Consider the following 21,153-nt stretch of genomic DNA (forward strand, 5'->3'; position numbering starts at 1 on the left):
GGGCTGGCTGTACCAGGTAGACGCGGCATGTTAGAGGGCCCCCTGCTGGTGCTTCCCGAGCACCTCCTTGACAGGCAGCGAGCAGCGGCCGCACCGATCATAGAGCCGTCGGATGCGGCGGGCGGCCGTGTGCAAGTGGCAGCGGGGGTCAAGGGCCCATTCGAGGTGGCTTCAGAGAGGCCCGGGGGGCAATTGCCACCCTGCCCCCCGGCCCAGTCCGCCCCTGCCCTGAATACAATAGAATCCTTCACAAAGAGCACAAATCTCAGATTTCGGAGAAGGCACGTTAAGGAAAACCCTTGAGGTTTTAGTTTGCGTAGTAAGGCGCGTATTACATGCTGAAGGTTTCAGTGCCCAGATTTCAGACGTACACCACTACCGATCATCAATCAAATAAATAAGCCGCAAAAGTTTTGGGATTCTGTTCTGTGGAGCGATGAAACAAAACTGGTACTTTTTGGCCCTATGGTTCAGCGGTATGTCTGGAGGAGGAAGAAGAATGCAGCCTATGCTGAAAAGAACACTCTGCTTATAGTTAAAGTGACATTAAACACTCAGATTTTTTAACATAAAACAATACTGTAATGTGCGCCTTACTGTAATCCATGGTTGTTTCCCTTCTCTTTGCTGCTCTTCCTTTTAAATCTGTATCTGTTCTCATGTTAGGGGAGAAATTCTGTTTTGCAGCAGACTGCCTTGTCTCTGAAATGGATATCTGGAAGGGAATTTATCAAAACTGGAAGAGAGAGAATCTGGAGCAGTTGCCCACGCCAACCAATCAGCTTCTCTGTTTCATTTTCAAACCTTAACTGAACAAAGTGAAGAGAGAAGCTGATTGGTTGCCGTGGGCAACTGCTCCAGATTCTCTCGTCCTTGTGTACGTTTGCAACCTGAGCCAGCAGTACAGGAAGAGGCACTCAGCTGCAAAGGGAAGTTCTCCCCTAGCATGAGAAGACATGAGGATTTAAAAGGAAGAGCAGCAAAGAGTAGGGAAACAAAAAATCTGAGGGTTTAATGTCACTTTAAGCATGGTGGTGGCTCGGTGATGTTCTGGGGCTGCTTTGCATTCTCTGGTTGCTGGAAACCTGCAGAGTGTGGGAGCCAAGATGGTATGGCGTACCTGTATGGAAACTAGAGGTGCACCGAAATGGAAAAAAACGAAACCGAAATAAAAAAAATTGTCAGGCCGAAACCGAAAATGTTTTTTTATTTAAATTTGTTTCAAATTTCTTATCTAAACAGACCAGGTCAGGAATTGCAAGCCAGGATCATATACAGGAGAGCAGAGAGTTGAGGTACCAAATCAGGAGGAGGAGTCAGAGTCAATGGTCGCAAGCCGGGTTCAAACACAGGAGATCAGGAACGCAGGAACAGAATAGAGGGCACTCAGAGAAAAGCTGATGACCGCTCAGCAACTTGATCATGACTTCTATCTGTTTAAATAGACAAAGCAGGCCCGCTATCGAGAGTGCGTTCCTGTGCGCATGTCTATGAGCCAGCAGCAAAAAGTTTCCCAGCACACTCACCAGCCAGCATACAGAAAAACCTGTCTAACCGCTAAGGTTAAACACAGAGGTTTTAGATACACGCCTTCTGCACAATTGGTGAAAGCCGCACTGCCTCGTCAAGGCCCCTCTGTGTAGTGCGGTCTCCATGAGAGTCTCCATCTTGGAGGTTTTGCTTGTCTATGAGCCAAGGCGCGTTCCCCCGGATTTTTTAGCATTGGATTGCGTGCAGGGATCAGTTTGCGGGTAAGTTTCTTACAGACGGATTCAACAAAGTTTCAAGACATCTTAGGAGAAAACCTAATGCCGTCTGTGAGGAAGCTGAACCTTGGACGTCATCAGACCTTCCAACAGGACAATGATCCCAGTCATACCTCACATTCCACCAAGGCTTGGATGCAGAAGAAGTCCTGGAAGATTCTATAATGGCCATCGCAGTCACCTGACTTGAAGCCCATAGAAAATCTCTGGTGGGATTTGAAGAAAGCGGTTGCAGCACGCAAACCCAAGAATATTAGTGACCTGGAGGCCATTGCTCATGAAGAATGGACTAAAGGCCGTGACACACTGCAGGCGAAGCAGCGCGGAGCGGTGGCGCGCTGCCTTTGCGAGCAGTGTGTCATGTCATTTTCTCCTGGGCACCTCAGCTGGCGAGAGCTCGCGGAGCTGAGCGTGCCGAGATCAACAATTCCAACTTCAGCCAATCGGCTCGCGCGAATAAACCAGCGCGTCGGTATGCAACAGCTGGCTGGTTGTTACGGACAAGCCGATTGGCTGAAGGTGCAGTCAATCATCTGACTGCATTCAGCTCACACACTGCACGCAAAGCTCCGTGCCGGATAGCTTTGCTTCGCTCTGCACGGCTTCGCGTGCAGTGTGTCACGGCCTTTAGACTCCTCAGGAACACTGCCAGAAGCTGGTGTCTGGCTGTGCATCTTGTTTGCAGCAGGTCATAACAGCGAAAGGGTGCTCTACTAAGTACTAAAGATGCTTGCCATGGAGGGGTTGAAGAGAAAACGTCTTGCCGTCTGTGAGGAAGCTAAAGCTTGGACGTCATCGGATCCTTCCAACAGGACAATGATCCCCAGCATGCTTCAAATTCCACCAAGGCTTGGTTGTAGAAGAAGTCCCGGAAGATTCTACACTGGCCATCGCAGTCACCTGACTTGAACCCCATAGGAAATCTCTGGTTTAAATGAGGCGATTGCAGCACACAAACCCAAGAATATTAATGAACTGGAGGCCATTGCTTATGCGGAATTCCTCAGGAAGTCTGCCAGAAGCTGGTGTCTGGCTGTGCATCTTGTTGGCTAAAGATGCTTGCCATTAAGGGGTTGAATAATTTTGAGACTGCAGAAGTCATTAAAAGGTGCCTGATTTGCAATGGGGGTTGAATGATTTTGAATACAACTGTTAATCTCAGGACTGAATAGACAAAAACACAAATTTTGCTTCCATATATGTGTTCCTTCTGTGTATTTAGCTGTTTGCCCAGAGTTCAGAATTAATAAAAAAAATAGGTGAATATGCAGAGTGCTTTTACTTGTCATTTCCGAAAATATTTAGTGGCAGGCTACTTTTGTCGTTCCCACTGTCTTGTGTGGGATATCACACTGTGCACATCATAGTAGTCTTTTGCACTAATTAAGTAGGCCCTGACGTGAGATGCCTGACGTGTATGTTTGTGGTTACAGCTAAACCGGACATCAACATTGAACCTTCACCGGAGCCAGTGGTGGCAAAGTTGCCATATCAGACTGTAGCCATTTGTGTGGCCAGGGCAGCCAAGCCATCTGCCAACATCACGTGGCTGACGGACAAGTTGGATTATATTTCATCAGAGAGTGAACTTCAGCATGCCAACACGACGGTGACCACCCAGAGTCAGCTGAAAATGATCCCGAGAGCAGAAATAAAGGACCGCAGTGTGACTTGTGTCATCTCACATGGTATTGGGACATCAAACGCAAGGACGGAGAGGAAGCTGACCATACAGAACGTACAGTGTAAGTAGCACAATCGTGGGGTTGTACTATGTGATTGGTCCCGGTATACACTGTCAGGAATGCAAGAGAGTCATTGTGGATTTCTTTATTTTATTTGTGGGTTTCAATGCATTTGTTGTGTTTTTTGAGGATGAATTGTTCCACAGTGGCTACAGCTATAGAGGCCAGTAATGGCTTGCTTGAAGGCTCATTTACTGCTGGTTATGAATATGCAAAGGTTTTAATTTTCAAATCCTGGCCACGGTCTTTGGAAACATTTCACAAAGGAATGTAGGGTCTTGTCCTGTATTAGGAAGGGAATGTACTGCAGGGACAAGTCTATAATTTTGCCACTTTATCAATCATTGGTTCGGCCCCACCTGGAGTACGCGGTCCAGTTTTGGTCACCAGTACTAAGAAAAGATGTCCTTGAGCTGGAGAGAGTCCAGCGGAGGGCAACCAAACTAATTAGGGGAATGGAGGACCAGAGCTATGAGACGAGGCTACTGAATTTAAACATGTTCACGTTGGAAGTAAGGAGATTAAGGGGGGATATGATTTTCATGTAGATGTTCAATGGTGGTAGCAACATCAGCAATAAACTCCTTTTAAAATTAACTCCATTACAAAAACTAGAGGCCATCACCTAAAATTGGTGGAAAAAAAATTCCAGCACAAGGGGCGAAGGGGGTTCTTCACAGTAAGAGCGGTTAGGGTCTGGAACTCACTGCCACAGACAGTGATTTCAGCAAAGAATGTGGAATTGTTCAAGAAACATTTGGCCGATTTCCTAAGGGACCGTAATATACAGGGGTACAGGTACTCCTAGAAGGAGATCCTAATAGGTTGGACTTGATGGACTGATGTCTTTATTCAACCTCAAATACTATGTAACTATGAATTATATAGGCTGCAGTTGCGGAACTCTTATAATGAGAATGCTAATTTGCTGGCTGTCACGCTGACTCTTTTGACTTTCTCAGTCATTTAAAAGTCTGCAAAATCTTGAGGCACCCCAGTCCAAAATGTAAAAAAATTTAAAAAATCTATTCCAGGCCCTTATCTGAGATAGTGGTGTGGATTTTAAGGGGAAATCCCATGCAAATACACAAAAGAAAAATAGGGTTCCCCCCTAATGTCAGGATCATCCCAGCACAGCAGGAGCTGCAGCATGGCAGAGAGCGGAAGGCGACCCAGACCTGGGTGGAGGTCCACACCAGTGGCGTCACAAGGGGGGGTGCGGCCTGCAACCGGGTGTCACCATTGCAGGGGTGACATCAAAATGACAGTTTTTTTTGGTGTCACCCCCCCCCCCCCCCCCCCCCCCAGCCGGCGTCCATCACCGAGATGTGCCAGAGTTCCAGGAAGTAAAGGGAGATCTATTAATCTGCCCTTAGTTCAAATGGCCACTGTGAAAAGAATGGGGAAGAAAGTAAAAATAAGGTGTGCAAAGAATAGAAAGCCGGCAATTATGAGGAAGTATCTGCTTGTAGATTGTCATCACCTAAACATTTCTAAAAGTGTTTGTTGTCATTTCAAAGATACGAGTGAAGTTCCTCTTTCACAAACAGTAAAACTAATTCAGGGACACGGTCACCTTGCCCATGTGAGGTAGACCCACTGCAAGGGTTAATATAAATCTTGCTTGGAACTCTCCTTTTTAAAGCTTAAGGTGAATTTGTGTGTCCATGTGATTAATTGTTATTGACCAATATATTTATAGCATGGGATTTTAGCTGTATGGTACTTCCCTTCACTTATCTCCTGAAGAAGTGGACTTTGATCCATGAAACGTGTAGAGCTCACACCCCGCACCACCCGCTAAGGCCTCATTCACACAGAGTAGAGTCGGGCCCTACAGATCCGTACGACGTGCACGGCTGTATCGGGCCATTCCCGGGAGGCACAGGTGGTGTGTGTGATTGTAGGCAGCAGCCTGTTCTTCTCTATGGGAGGACGCGGCCGTACGCACACCCGAGCTGCACATCCCTGCGGGTCCGGGTGTCCGTACTCGGATGCAGATGGGATGTGTTCTGTCTGCGTCCGAGCAAGGACACCCGGACCCGCACGGATGACAGCGTACGGCCGCGTTCTCCCATAGGGAAGAGCAGGCTACTGCGTGCAATCACACGCACCACCTGTCCCTCCCGGGAATGGCCCGATACAGCCGTGCACGCCGTACGGATCTGTAGGGCACGAGTCTACGCTGTGTGAATGAGGCCTAATCCTTCGTTATATTGGCTTGGGCTGATGAAGGTGAAAATGGTTGTTTGAGGCCAAAGTGAGTTAGCAGAAACTTAGATAAAGAATCTCAGGTGGGAAAAATATAGTTGGCAGAGAGAAGGCCCATTGGAATCATTCTTGTTTTATAGATTTAGTGTACTTTAATGTACTACATATATATGTTCTTGTAAGACCATGCCTAACAGCAGAGTTACGACTGCGCATGCGCATAGGCCTGTTCACATTTGCGGGAAGCGGCGGCTACTGCGCATGCGCAAACGGCAGCTACTGCGCATGCGCAAACGGCAGCTACTGCGCATGCGCAAACGGCACATGGTGCACAGGAAGTGACTTGCTGTGTCTGGGAATGATCCTATTTAAGCTGGCCCAACTCCCAGCATCTTTGGTGAGTGGTCTTTCAGCTTGAGTGTATGTTCCTGTATCTTGCCTGTTGCCATATCATCATCGACCGGATTCCTTGACCTTGCCTGATTGCCGCCTGCCTCCGACTTCTGCTTGTCCCTGGATTCTCCTTTGCCTGCTCCTTTCGTACCTTGCCGCCCGATTGTTGCTGACCCTGGCTTGCCTGACTCCGCTCTGCTCCAGCCGCATCAGCACCTGCTTCCTGCCTCACTGAAGACGGGCCTCAAGGACCTGCCCAGGCCCAGTGTCCTGCATCGTCCGGCACCGGTGCTGCCCGTTGTTTCCCCACCTCCTGTCCCCACATTCAGGGGTGTGGAACTCGTGCTGCAAAGGAGGCCTCCTCACAACTCGGCTCCCCACCAGGTACGTGATAGTTCTTCTTCTTTTTTATCTTGTTTTTTTTTTTTGGATTTAACAAAATTCAGAATACATTGTTGTAAATTTTAAAACTAGTCTGCACTTATGTAGTACATTTTTCTGTCTGTTTGTTGCACAATTGTTAATCTCTAGTGTAAAGACAAAGCAGGCGCACTGGTAGAGGGGAGTACAGAGTGCTGAACCTTACCTATATGAATTGAGCGCGTCTACTATGAATTTTGAGGATGAACATCTCCATAGTACCCAAAGCTACAGAGACCAAGGAAGTCTAGTGTTAACCATTTTGCTGCCAGCATTGTAAGGCATAAGGCGCTGGCATCGTGTCCCTCTAAACCCTTAATTCTCAACTAGTGGGTCACGACCCCGTTTTCAGTGGGTCACCGCGTGCCTTCCACTTTTCTAGGTGAGAGGCTCCTCTGCCTCCCCCTAGCGCAGCACTGTCGGTTCTCGCGCCAAAAAGCCATTCAAAATATGCTGCCTGGCGCCGAGTGTCAGCTTGAGGTGGGGTGGGATGGGGCTATAGCCCCCAAGTATGTTTATTCTGTCCCCAATTATGAATGAACAGGAAGTGCTCTACATCACTTCCTGTTCATTCATTTCATGATTGTGGACATTGTAAACATACGCCAACTGCATGTTTGAGCAGCCTGTGTCTGTTTGCCAGGGACCTTAGTAGTCGCATAGCAGTCGCATCTGTCAGAAAATGTTAAATGCCGGTGTCGGCACGGAGTGTCCTCAGTCTGGGTGTCCTCTGGCTGGACTCCAAAACCGGACTGTCCAGGTGCAAACCGGATGGGTGGCAACCCTAATCATGTCCCCCCCTTAGCCGCCTCTTCTCCAGAGAGAACACATTCAGGTCAGGTAATCTTTCCTCATAGCTGAGCTCCTCCATGCCTCTCATGAGTTTAGTCGCCCTTCGCTGCACTTTCTCCAGTTCCACAACATCCTTTTTGTGAACTGGTGTCCAAAACTGAACTGTATATTCCGGATGAGGTCTTACTAATGCTTTGTACAGGGGCAGGATGATGTATCTCAGTAGAAAGGCATCATGGCACACTCACAAACCAGCATGTAAAACAACTTGTCTCACCACTAAGGACAATGACAGAGGTTTGGATACACGTCTTCTGCAAAGGATGTGTAAGCCGCACTGCCGCGCCAAGGCACCTCTTATAGTGCGGTCCTAACTCTAAACTATGAGAGTCTCCATCTTGGAGCACATGGGGGCAGAAGATATCCAATTGGGTGCAGGCCTGTCAGGAGGACGCCAACCTTACTGTATAACTGGTAACAAATTGTTGAGTGCGTTTGTCGTTTGTTTTGCTTTAGGATGATGTATCTCTCTCTCAGGAGTCTAGACCCCGTATAATACAAGGAAGGGTGGTGACAGATGAGGTCTTAGTAATGCTTTGCACGGGGGCAGGGTGATGTCTCTCGCTTTCTGGAGTCTAGAACCCGTATAATACAAGGAAGGGTGGTGACAGATGAGGTCTTACTAATGCTTTGCACAGGGGCAGGAGGATGTTTCTCTCTCTCTCTCTCTCTCTCTCTGGAGTCTACACCCCGTATAATACAAGAAAGTATTTTGCTTGCTTTAGAAACTGCGGCATGACACTCCGTGCTATTATTAGGTCTGTGATCTACCACAACACCCAGATCTTTCTCCATCATTGACTCCCCCAAACATACTCCCCCCAGAGTGTATGACGCATGCATGTTTTTAGTTCCCAAATGCATAACTTTACATGAGTCAACATTAAACCTCATTTGCCAAATAGATGCCAATCACACAGAACATTCAGATCTGCTTGTTAGTTGAAGACATCCTGTTAGGACTGCGCATTCCACTACATAACTTGGTGTGATCTGCAAACACAGAAATAGTACTTTTAATCCCCAACTCTATGTCATTTATAAATAGGTTAAACAGTAAGGGGCCCAAGTTAAGCTTACAGGTCTGTAATTACTTGGTAAAGACTTTGATCCCGTTTTAAATATAGGCACCACATTGGCCTTGCGCCAATCCATCTGTACCAGGCCAGTCATTAGAGAGTCTCTGAAAATGAGATACAATGGCTTTGAAATTATACAGCTCAAGTTGTTCCTGCAGTACTTTTATTTGGCCACAATATGTCCTCAGTTTTCTGGTTTAAATGACGCCCACTGTTCTTCAACCCTAAAAGGACGTACCGTAAATGAATGGTGTCATGGCCCCACCCCATATGGATGGGGTCACCAAGTTTCCCTGAAGCAGAGAATTGAGCTGAAGGAGAGGAGCCTGTGTGTCATATGACCAGCCAGAAGAGTTTAGAGAAAGGTGTTTGTGTGTGTGTGTATATTGTAATCACCCAAATGCTCCCATACTTTCTATGATACCGGAACTACCGGAGATCTCCCTCTGACCGGCAGTGCCCTAAGGGAGCCGGGCGGCTGGTTATGATGGCGGCGGTGCATCCATATTATATGCCAATCAGCCATACAATTAAGATGAAGTGAATAACATGCATTATTCCATTACAACGGCACCTGGAAGTGGGGGAGATACAGTCGTGGCCAAACATATTTGCACCCCTGCATTTCTGCCAGATAATGCACCACTTTCCGCAGAAAATTGTTGCAATTACAAATGTTTCAGCATTCTCATGTTTATTTCTTTGTTTGTATCGGTATGACACAAAAAAGTGGAGGAAAAAAAAGCCAAATCTGACACATTCCACGCAAAACTCCAAAAATGGACTGGACGAAATTATCGGCACCCTCAATTAGTATTTGGTAACACAGCCCTTGGAAAAAATAACTGAAATTAATGGCTTCCTGTAACCATCAATGAGTTTCTTACACCTCTCTACAGGAATTTTGGATCACTCTTCAACTGCTCGAGGTCTCTCAGATTGAAAGGGTTCCTTTTCCCAACTGCTATCTTGAGATCTCTCCACAGGTGCTCTATGGGATTTGGATCTGGACTCATTGCTGGCCAGTCCAGTACTCTCCAGGGCTTTGTCTGAAACCATTTCTGGGTGCTTTTTGATGTGTTCTTTGGGTCATTGTCCTGCCGTAAGACCCAGGACCTCTGACGGAGACCCAATTTTCTGACACTGGGCCCTGCATTGCACCCCAGAATTCTTTGGTGGTCTTCAGATTTCATAATACCATGCTCACAATCAAGACATCCAGTGCCTGAAGCAGCAAAGCAAGCCCAAAACATCAGTGAACCTCCACCATGTGTGACTGTAGGGACTGTATTTTTTTTTCTTTTAAAGGCCTCATTTCTTTTTCTGAAAACAGTAGAATGATTGGCTTTACCAAAAAGCTGTCATTTTGTTTCATCTGTCCACAGCACATTCTCTAAAAGGATTTTGGCAAACTCCAATCCGGCTTTTTTATGTTTCTGTGTCAGCAGTGGGGTCCCCCTGGGTCTCCTACCATAGTGTCCCTTTTCATTCAGATGGCGACATATAGTGCGAGCTGACACAGTTGTACCCGGTGCCTGAAGGTCAGCTTGAATTTGTCTGGAAGTTGATGGAGGGTCTTTATCCACCATTCCAACAATCCTTCGTTACAATCTTTGATCAATTGTTCTCTTTCGTCCACGTCCAGGTAGATTGGCTCCAGTGCCATGGGCTGTAAACTTCTTGACTGTTGCGCACAGTGGACACAGGAACATTTAAGATCTCTGTAGATGGACTTGTAACCTTGAGATTGCCCATGCTTTTCCACAAAAACTTGGAATGGAATTATTTCTTGCAATTTGGAGAAGGTGATAATAAATTTGTCCAGTCCATTTTTGGAGTTTTGCGTGGAATGTTGTCAGATTTGCCTTTTTTTTTCCTCCACTTTTTTGTGTCATACCAATACAAACAAAGAAATAAACATGAGAATGGCTAAACATTTGTAATTGCATCAATTTTCTGCGTGAAGTGGTGCATTATCTGACAGAAATGCAGGAGTGCCAATATTTTTGGCCACGACTGTATATGAGGCAGCAAGTGAACATTTTGTCCCTGAAGTTGATGTGTTGGAAGCATAATAAATGGCCAATCATAAGGATTTGAGCCACTTTGACAAGGGTCAGATTGTGATGTCTAGACCACTGGGTCAGAGCAACTCCAAAACTGCAGCTCTTGTGGGATGTTCCTGATCTGCAGTGGTCAGGACCTACCAAAAGTGGTCCAAGAAAGGAGAAATGGTGAACCGGTGACAGGGTCATTGGTGGCCAAGGCTTATTGTTGCACATGGGGAGGAAAGACTGGCCTGTGCAGTCCGATCCAACAGAAGAGCAACTGTAGATCAAAATGCTGAAAATGTTGATGCTGGTTGTGATAGAAAGGTGTCTGAACACACAGAGCATGGCAGTTTGTTGTGTATGGGTCTGTGTAGCTGCCCATCCTGACCCATGTCCACCTCCAAAAGCACCTTCAATGGGCAAGTGAGCATCAGAACTGGACCACAGAGCAATGGAAGAAGATGGCCTGGTCTGAGGAATCGCGTTTTCTTTTACATCATGTGGATGGCCGGGTGCGTGTGTGTCACTTACCTGGATGAGGAGATTGCACTAGGATGCACTATAGGAAGAAGGCAAGCCAGCGGAGGCCAAGTACACTAGCCAAGTACACCCCTTCATGGAAACGGTATTCCCTTATGGCAGTGGCCTCTTTCAGCAGGATAATGTGCCCTGCCACACTGCAAGAATGGTTGAAGAATGGTTTGAGGAAATCAACAAGTTTGAAGTACTGTCTTGACCTCCAAATTCTTCAGATTGCAATCTAATTGGGCATCTGTGGGCTGTGCTGGAAAAACAAGTCAGATCCTCCCAACCTATAAAGTGTAAAGGTCCTAAAGAATCTGCTACTGATGGCTTGGTGCCAGATACCACAACACACCTTCAAAGGTCTAGCATACCTCAACCGGTCAGGGCTGTTTTGGTGGCAAAAAGGGGACCTGCTTAATATTAAGCAAATTATAATAATGTTATGGCTGATCGGTGTGTATTCACACACTGACAATACAGTGTAAAAGGCCACTCAGAGGCCTGCAGTTGGACTTTAAAGTGTATGTAAATATAAACATTTAATAGTTAGATTTGTCAGGTATTTTGCTGTCTGTACTCCCTTTGGGAAGATTTTCCCCTTTTTGTTCTGGTGACCATTGTCGAAGTGAGGGGACAGCTAAAAGGGACATATTCAGTCAAAAAATAACCTGATAGGGGTGTTTACCTCCCTTTCCCTGCTCTGTGTAAAATAATAAGTTTCGGCTTTAAATACACTTTAACTGTAAAGCTTCTATGTCCTTTATTCACACTGACGAAACCCACAAAAACAAAAGGAGGAAATAAAAGAAAAAAAAAACCCATACCGATAATATCTATGGAGAGAATTGATCTGTAGCTCTCAGTGCTCCAACATTGGCCATTCAGGACCTTTTATGTAAGGAGGCCGTCAAAAATGAAAAACGTGGTTGGGGCCAATCCTGCTTGAAAGTACAGGTGGTCTTGCTGCCCCATCCTCTCTCCTGGCCGCTCCTTCCTCTCTCCTGGCCGCCCCTTCCTCTCTCCTGGCCGCCCCTTCCTCGCTCCTGGCCGCCCCTTCCTCGCTCCTGGCCGCCCCTTCCTCTCTCCTGGCCGCCCCGTCCTCTCTCCTGGCCGCCCCGTCCTCTCTCCTGGCCGCCCCGTCCTCTCTCTTGGCCGCCCCGTCCTCTCTCTTGGCTGTTATGCTTTCTGAGTTGCAGACCCCGATCAACCATGCAGCAAGTGTAGTCAAAATGTGTATATGTGCACCTGGTCAGTAACTTAGAAGGTTTTCAAGTCGCTTGATCTGGCCGTCAGCCAGGCAGTTAAAATTTTCTGAAGGGGGGCAGCAGTGGCAGCCTGCTTGTTAATTCAATGACAAGTGACAAGTTTAGAGCCTATTCACACTACGCCAATCCTTTTTGGTGCATTTGCATTAAACTGCTAAAGCACCAGGTTTTCCCTATGGGAACAGAGAAGCATCAGGGTAATGATGTGGGAGTAAAAGACTTAATTCACAAAGGGTGTATGACGCTTTTTAAGTGGCTTTGTCTTCACACTGCTGATCCTATTTATATAATTGGTTGCTTTGATCAAAAATGAAAGCAGAAGGCAGTTCACAAAGACCACTCCCAGAGCTACCACTCCTTAATGTGTATATCTACTGTTCCAGTCCGGTGTGGGAAAATCCCTTTTTATATTTTCGTTATGTGTTCCCATTCACACAGCATACCTGGAAATTACAGAAATATATACTGTATATTTCTTGGCATTTAGATGTTTCTTTGGAGGTGCATCTAAATGCATACTGCATACTGCAAGCTACACCAAACAATTTGAAAGGGAGTCTGTCCTATACAAAGAGAGGGGAGACACGGCGTTTCCCTTCATTACCATACGATGCCTTTGAAGAAGAACTCCGTAAAAGAAATGTCTTAACCCTTGCAGTAGGGATGTCCTTGCACTTCAAGGGTTATGTGCTCATTTTGCTCTATGGAGGAAAATTGCAAAGTTTTATACTTACCCGAACCTCGCACCAGGGTTGGCTGTTAGAGCTCTCCAGCCTGTCTTCTCTCCAGCCTTGGAATGTCTCTCGGCGTCCTCGCGTCCAATACACTGTATAGGATGTGATGACTTAGGGACCTTAGACTGCTGCAGCAGACGGGGTAGAGATGCTGGGAGGACTGGTCTAAGAGCGAGCCAGCTCTGCAGTTTGGGAGAGTATAACTTTGTTATTTTTGCACCTAGATGAAAACGAGAAGTGAAAGCAGAACTATGGTCATAAGTTGTGCTGCAGCATCCAGAACAACATCTTCCAAGAGCCCTTTCCCTACACACAGTATGTGGAATGGCTCTTGGGTGTCAAGGCAATAGCATGGTTTGCTGGGAAGGAAATAACTGTGTGCACGTGGAGGTGGACAGGGAAGGGGTGGGGGATAGATGGAGTTCTGTGGTCCAGTAGGCAGGGTTGGCAATGCTGCTAAGGCATTAATAGATTTTTCTTCAACCTGTGGGCTGCATAAAGAAAAGAGATTCCCTGATACATGCTAAACAACGTTAATGGAGGAAGTTCCGGCTCCGGCTATTGTATTCTAAGCATCTGCCTGTTTGAATTTCAAGCCAGCTGCAGTCACTGTTCATGTATTCTCTCTGCGCTTGACCAGCTAGAAGAATTAGTGTTGTCAGCACAAACAGGAAGTTAGGAGCTCACTGGATTTCTGACAGATCAACACACGCACCCCGCAACAGGTATTTTTCTGTACATTTTGTTTTTCCCACTTTAAATGCTGTATTACCAGTTGGTGTGCGGACCCATGCATCGATCCATGATTTGCCCCTGGGGCCAGTTGTTATCATTTTGCCTTACATTTTAAAACCAGCGTTCACCTGACCAGCACACCTGTAATGAGCTTGTTGGACATCCCACAGCCAAACCATTCATATTGAGTTGACCCTCTTTTCCAGGCTATAATAGCTCCCAGTCTTCTGGTAAGGCTTCCAAAAGATTTTGGATGGTGTCTATGGGAATTTGTGTGCATTCAGACAAAAAGAGCATGTGTGAGGTCAGGTATGGATGTTGGATGAGAAGATCCGGCTCACAGTTGGCATTCCAACTCATCCCAAAGGTGTTCAGTAGGGTTGAGGTCGGGGTTCTGTACAGGACACTCATGTTCCTCAGCACCAAACCCACCAAACCATGTCTTTATGGAGCTGCCTTTGTGCACAGGGGCCAAGTTATGGCGGAACAGAAAAGGGTCTTCACCACACTGTTACCACAAGGATGGAAGAGCGCAATTGTCTGAAATGTCTTTGTATGGCCCAGCATTAATGGTTCCTGTCAGTGGAAACTCCTGAACTCAGTCATTTGAGGGGAATGTCCAAATACTTTTATCCGTATGGTTCAGGTTTGATGTTTAGGTGTACTGAAGCTTTTAGCTGTATAGTGTTACTCATCCATAGTGAATTGAACATCTGGAGAACAGGTCCTATGTCATGCGTTAGATGGGAAATGAGCTATTTAGTAAGGTATGCTGACAGCCGTCGCCAACATGAGCAGTATTATGTTTAGCGTTTTTTCGGGGGGAAAAAACAGCCCATCAAAGCCTTACCATACTCGTCCATTCTTCTGTGTCCCGGACCTTTTGCCATCTTGATTAGCTGCACTGTGATGATGTAACTTTTGCTAAATACACACTTTTTTTTTTTTCTGTTTCTTATGTAACTTGTTTGTTGCTTTTATCCGTCTGCCATTTCCCCTGCTCTCTGATTGCACCTCTCTCGGACGCACCCCAGCCCCACTCCCCATTCACTGATCTCGTTTCCCGTCCATGCCCCCTGCTGTCGGTTTGCTCCTCTTCCTAGGCTCCTGGCGGGCTCCGGCAATCTGAGCTTAATCCTTCAAACTTCATCCTTGGCACAGTTACAGCAGCCAGAATGTGATTGGGTCTGTGCAACAATACACTTTATTTAATATTGTTATTTATATAGTGCTGACAATTTATGCAACACTTTACATACTGTACAGTTACATCAGTCTCTGCTCTCAAGGAGCTTACAGTCTATGGTCCCTATCTCACATGCATACAGGACTGGAGACAGGAGGCCATAAACCTTCTTGCGGAAGGAAACCCACATCAGCACAGGGAGAACATGCAAACTTCCTTGCAGATATTGTCCTGACCGGAATTCAAACCAGTGACCCCCAGGGCTGTAAAGCAGAAGTGATCACCACTACGGCGCTGTGATGCTTTGGTTTTCAGTATTTGTAGCCGTTTTTATCAACGGCAGCTTCCTGTACAAAAATTTGCACTGACAGTCTAAATCAGTTGCACATTCAGTCTAGGGTTGCCACCTTTTCTTCCAGCGAAACCCGAAAACTCTAGCGACGCACAGAAATGTTTTGGGGAATATGAGTCATGACTTATTCATATGTACATAGCGTCACCCATTTATGTGCAAATATCACGGTCGAGACTATTTTTAGTGGGGGGCCCAATAGCCCCTATCTTAATTTTGGTTGCCCCTGTCTGCCTGACATCATGTGTCCGGGTTTCAGCTGCCATGAAACCTGGACACAGCATTAAAAACCCGAACTGTCCGGGTGAATCCTGGACAGGTGGCAACCCTAATTCAGTCTGAAGCGTGAATTGTGACTGTTTACTGGACTCAACAGATGCAGCGAGATTGATAAATGTCCCCTTGTATGTCTCTCCCTCAATAAAAGGTCAGCCTGTTATTTTTTTATGTGAAATTCCACTTAGTGACACTAAACTCAGGAGTTAAACCTTAAAAATACATTCAGGCACCTTAACTAATAACAACAATGTCTCTTATTTGTGTATCACTCGGCTGTAGATCCTCCAATCATCTTTGAATAGGTGCTGACACTGTCCTTCCTTCTGGAGGGGGGGGGATCAGTACCAATTCAGAGATGATTTGAGGATCTACAGCCGAGTGATACACAAATAAGATACACTTTTGTTAATAGTTAAGGTTCTTGAATGCATTTTCAACCCCTTGCTACGATCGGCCGGACAGCTCACTTATAACGACAGGTGAGTGTTTTTGTTTTTAAACTTTTTTTCCCTTGTCCGCTTGAGTGGGAAATTGTTGAAATTGCATACAGCCGGTAATGGCAGTTCCATACAAGTGTTCGGGCAGCTATAGAGACACCCGATCGCTTGTGTGGTGCAGGGGGCTGTGCCCCCCACCTTCCGCTGCTGGCAGCTATCGCAGGCTCAACTAATCTCTGTGTGGGCCCGGGACCAGCACGGCGGGTCTATGTGGCAGGATCACAGAGAAGAAGCCGGTGAAGGAAATCTGTCTCATCAGCTTCTTTGTGTCCCTATGTGGCATTAGGAGTGTAATAGACCCCTGATGTCTCCATAAAGGGGACCTGTCACTGTATCTGTGCTAGGGTTGCACAGATACCAAGTACAGTACTCAGTACAAGTACGAGTACATGTACCGATACTTTTGAGCTCCAAGACTACACTAGAGAAAAATTCAAAAGTTAGGAGGAAGCTGTCATTTGTAAGGAGCACACGGAGCTCCTGGGATTTGTACATCTCTGTTTTAATGTACGATTTTATTTTTATACATATAAATAAATTGATGCACAGATACCAGTTTTGTGAGTACGAGTACTGGTACTTACAAGTACTGATACATGTTTGTTTATTGTCATGTGACAGTTTTTCTAAAACAATGCAGACTAATGATTTCAGGACAGTGGTGGAGCGCCAGAGCCAGGTCCCAGCCGCAAACGCTGCAACCCTGGTAGTTCTCATGAAAATGGCAAGTATCGGCACTGGTACTCGAAAAGTATCTGTGCATCCCTAATCTGTGCTATCACATAGTGGATTGTTAGCCCCCTGTGTGATAGTAATAAAGTAAAGTATGAAAAAAAAATAGTCACATATAAAAAAACAAACCTAAAAAATGTAAAAAACCCCCACAGTTCTCTTCCCCCACATATACGCCCAAACAAACGTAAACATGCCTTGGGTGTGCATACGTGCGAAAACGACAATTGTGCGACATATATTACACATCACTGCGAAAGTCAGGGTGTGAAAATGGCTAATTTTGGGTATGGTATTTTTTTTGCCGTTTCACAGGGGCTGGTAATTTTAACCAGTTGCTGTTTACACCCCCTTCCTGGCCAGGCCATTTTTCAGTATTCAGCACTGCGGTACTTTGACATTTATTCCGCCATGCAACGCTGTACTGAAATTAATTTTAGACCATTTTTAGGGGACAGATAGAGCTTTCCTTTGGTGGTATTTAATCACCACTGCGGGGTTTTATTTTTTTACTATATAAGGAAAAAAGGACCGTAAATGTTGAAAAAAACCCCTATTTTCCCTACGTTATATTTATAAAACATTTATTATTACCCAATTTTTGGGTAAAATGCCGCAATGCGAGGTTATACTAGCGATCGGTCAGCTATAGAGCCGGCCGACCGCTTCTATAAAACAACCGGTAACGGCTGTTCACCTTCCCTGGCGGGATTCTGCTCACGCCCGCCCGCAAGTAGATACAAAAATTACGTACATGTACGTCCAGCCGCCAGGAAGGATTTGCCGTTCGCCCGTAATTTTACGATGGGTGGATGTCAACTGATTAAGGCTTGACATGTTTGGTGTCCATTTACCCGACATGACCCCGTCTTTTATATTTTACAAAAAAAATTGGCTAAAAATCAATGTTTTTTATAACGTAACGTAAGAAAAAAAACGTTTGTTTTCAAAATTGTCGGTCATTTTTTTCTTTATATAGTAAACAATAAAAACCCTCAGTGGTGATTAAATACAACCCAAAGAAAGCTCTATCTGTCCCCAAAAAATGATATAAAATTCATTTCAGTACAGCGTTCTATGATGAAATGTCAAAGTAATCACATCGGTGAACACTGAAAAATGGCCGGTCTCCAAGGGGTTAAAATTGAACTGCTGTTTGTCGTTCTAACAGATGTGAGGAAGCCGTTACGCTGCAGGTGTTCTGAACGTCACGCTTTGTCGCCTTATCGATGAGAATGCAGATGTCCTGAAGCAAACGGACACAAACGTCGGGTTTGATAAGGAGAGTCTGTTAGCTTTCTGGCTGTGACCCCATTCGGGAGCGTTTCCCCCACCTGGTGTCATTGTGACACCAGAACAAGAAATGTCAGAGAGAAGAAAGTACAGGGGGCAATAACAACATTGTGAGACGTAACCAACCCATTTATTTGAATTTCAGTACTTTCAGTCATGGAGGCTCAGCATCGCATGTGGGTGTTACCTAGGACTGCTTGCATGCAACTACAGCCTACCTAGGATCGCCCACTCCTTCAGACGGACATCCACCTATCAAGGCATTTTAATATTTGCATAACTCCTCCCAAGACCCACCCCACTGCTTGCATCAGGGCTGAAGGCTCTTGGGAGGATTACTGAGGCAGGGTTCTGTGATGTTTTCAGGAAGCTATGTACAGCACCCGCCCACCAACCATGATCTACGTGCATTGTATAGATCAGTGCTTCTTAAAGTGTGGGTCACAACCCCATATGGGGTCCCACAGGTGAACGGGGGGGTCGCGATCTGAATCCCCAGCCAGGAGCGCCATCAGGGGGTACGACCGGTACTTGTGTGAGGGGCCCAGGCGGCCGGAGAAGCCTGGGCTCCAAGCAAGATTTTTTAATTTTCGTTTAATGTGCAGTGTAGTTGTTAAGGTCGCGGGCCCCCCCTATGCACTTGGTACCTTCTGGAGCACGTGCGCGCAGGAAGTGTATTTTTTTTTTAACCCAGCAGAAGTGGAGCACAGCTGCTGGAGGTAAAGGTAAGGAGGGAGAGGGGGCACTGGGGGGGAGGGAGAGAGACACCGACCGATGCTGGGGGGGTGAATGGGTTAGGAAAGAGACACCGACCGACACTGGGGTCACGTAAAAATTTCCTTGCCCAAAAAGGGGTCACGAGTGGAGAAAGTTTAAGAAGGCCTGGTATAGATGGCTGGAGAAACGTGTCTGTCTTGGCTAGACAGGAAGATTGGGGTGTACAAGGATTGCCGAAGGCACAGCCTTGGTGCATGAGCAGGCATGGGCCAATGATGGGTAATGCAATGGGACCGTATCTTTTTTAGTTGCTTGCCTGGAGTTTAAGCCTTGTATAGATTCAAATCTTTCAGGTTCTCCCAAATCTCAGCCAGAGGGGGGGATCTTGACAGTATTGTCGGGATCTGTCCCGACTGTAGCACTCTCCTTGTCTTTGCTCCTAGTGAGTCTCCTTGCCTCCTGTCATGATGCCTAGTATATTGCTAGGAGCTGAACTCTCTGACTTCCTAATCTTTTAAGAGAATCCCCCATGGACTGGAGGCCATGTCACTGGCTGTTTAATAGTCTCTTTGGAAAAATATGGAGAATACCCCTTTAAACAGAAATATCCGTGCACAGCAGTGACCTGGGGATCACAGGACCAGAAGTAAGAGCAGAACATCTTAAAGGGGTCTCAGACAGCAAGATAAGACTGACAGAGGACCGAAAAGAAGAGATTATACAGTAGCAGTGTTGAATATGTTAAAGGAGAACTATGAGGCGAGTGAATTACACTCATCCTCATAGTTAGAGATGAGGTGTGACATTGAAACTGTCACAGGTCGACTCTATTGATCGGTAAGTGAGCGAAAACATACCGCCGATCACATTATGAACACCCACCTAATATTGAGTAACTCCCACTTTTGCTGCCAAAACCCTTTGAGGCATGGATTCCAGTAGACTGCAGAGGGTATGCTGGGGTATCTGGCACCAAATTGTCAGTGGCAGATCCTTTAACTCCCGTAAGTTGTGAAGACCTAAAGGATCCTACCCACTTGCAACAGTGAGCCTTGGCCACCCATGACCCTGTTGCTGGTTCACCGGTTTTCCTTCCTTGGACCACTTTTAGTTGGTCCTGACTACTGCAGACCAGGAACATCTCACAAGAGCTGCAGTTTTGGAGTTGCTCTGACCCAGTTGTCTAGACATCACAATTTGGTCAGAGTCACTCAAATCCTTACACTTGTCCAATTTTTCTGCTTCCAACACATCAACTTCAGGGACAAAATGTTCACTTGCTGCCTAATATATCCCACCAACTTTCTACAATGGATGTCTCACCCCCCCCCCACGTAAGATGGGGGGGTGAGACATCCAACATCAGTACCTGACCTCACAAATGCGCTTCTGGAAGCATGGTCAAATATTCCCATAGACAAACTCCTAAACCTTGTGGACGCCTTCCCAGAAGAGTTGAAGCTGTTATAGTGGCAAAGGGCAGAGCCAACCCAATACTGAACCCTCTGGACCAAGACTGGGATGCCATTCACAAGACCTCCAAGACTAATAAAATGATCTTCACATGAAAGTGAACTGTAAACAAGGTGCCCTTACTATTTATGAGAATAATCGGTAAGGTAAATGATAGGAAACATACATATTTGATGAGATGGACATTACTGAATCTAGCAGACTTGCGAGTATTCCATTGCATGGTGGCTAAAAATAGAACCTGGGTACCTGGCAACAGTTGCATCATTAGTCTCATTTTGCTCAGCACTTGTCTCGACGTGGCTGCTTCATCGGGAGATTTACTCTTTAAATGCGTTTTTTCCCTTTTGTCTCATTATTTTGCTCATGGCTAGAACCCAAGTGACGCACAACCATTTTTGTTGAGTTTCCTTGGTTTATCTTTGCAGATGCTAATCTTAATAGGCATATGTGACTAATGTTGGCTGTCCTATCCAGATGTCGCATAAGAGAAAAATGTAAATCACTCTAGAATTTATCCATTGTCCACTCCTTCCAGCAGTGACTTGGCAGCTCAGCTTCACCTGAAGTAAGTCCTCACCACTCCAAAGGTTCTCCAAGCAAAGTTATTTTTATTCCACCGTGTAACGTTATATCAACAAGTGTTTTGCCTGATGAAGGAACCGGATGCGTTCCAAAACGTTGCTACACTTGGTGATGTAACTTTACACATGGAACAAAACGAACTTTGCTTAGAGAACCTTTGGAGTGCTGGTGACTTATTGTTTTGTTTATCTGATCCAGTGGCACCATCCGCTGTCATTTCAGCATCCCCCCCCCCCCTTTGAAGGTGGGGGAAGGATGGGGGT

The 21,153-nt window shown here is 46.1% G+C and overlaps 1 protein-coding gene across 1 annotated transcript in view; it reads left to right on the plus strand.

Moving 5' to 3' along the window:
* LOC108788123 (nectin-1-like) overlaps positions 1-21,153 on the plus strand; it is a 72,280-nt gene that overhangs the window by 11,878 nt on the left and 39,249 nt on the right. Inside the window, exon 4 of the mRNA XM_018557849.1 lies at positions 3,200-3,511. Coding sequence (XP_018413351.1) covers positions 3,200-3,511 — 312 coding nt within the window. The remainder of the gene's footprint in view (positions 1-3,199; positions 3,512-21,153) is intronic.

The sequence above is a fragment of the Nanorana parkeri genome, unplaced genomic scaffold (genome assembly GCF_000935625.1).
Source record: "Nanorana parkeri isolate BGI_ZX_2015 unplaced genomic scaffold, ASM93562v1 scaffold306, whole genome shotgun sequence".
Lineage (NCBI taxonomy): Eukaryota > Metazoa > Chordata > Amphibia > Anura > Dicroglossidae > Nanorana > Nanorana parkeri.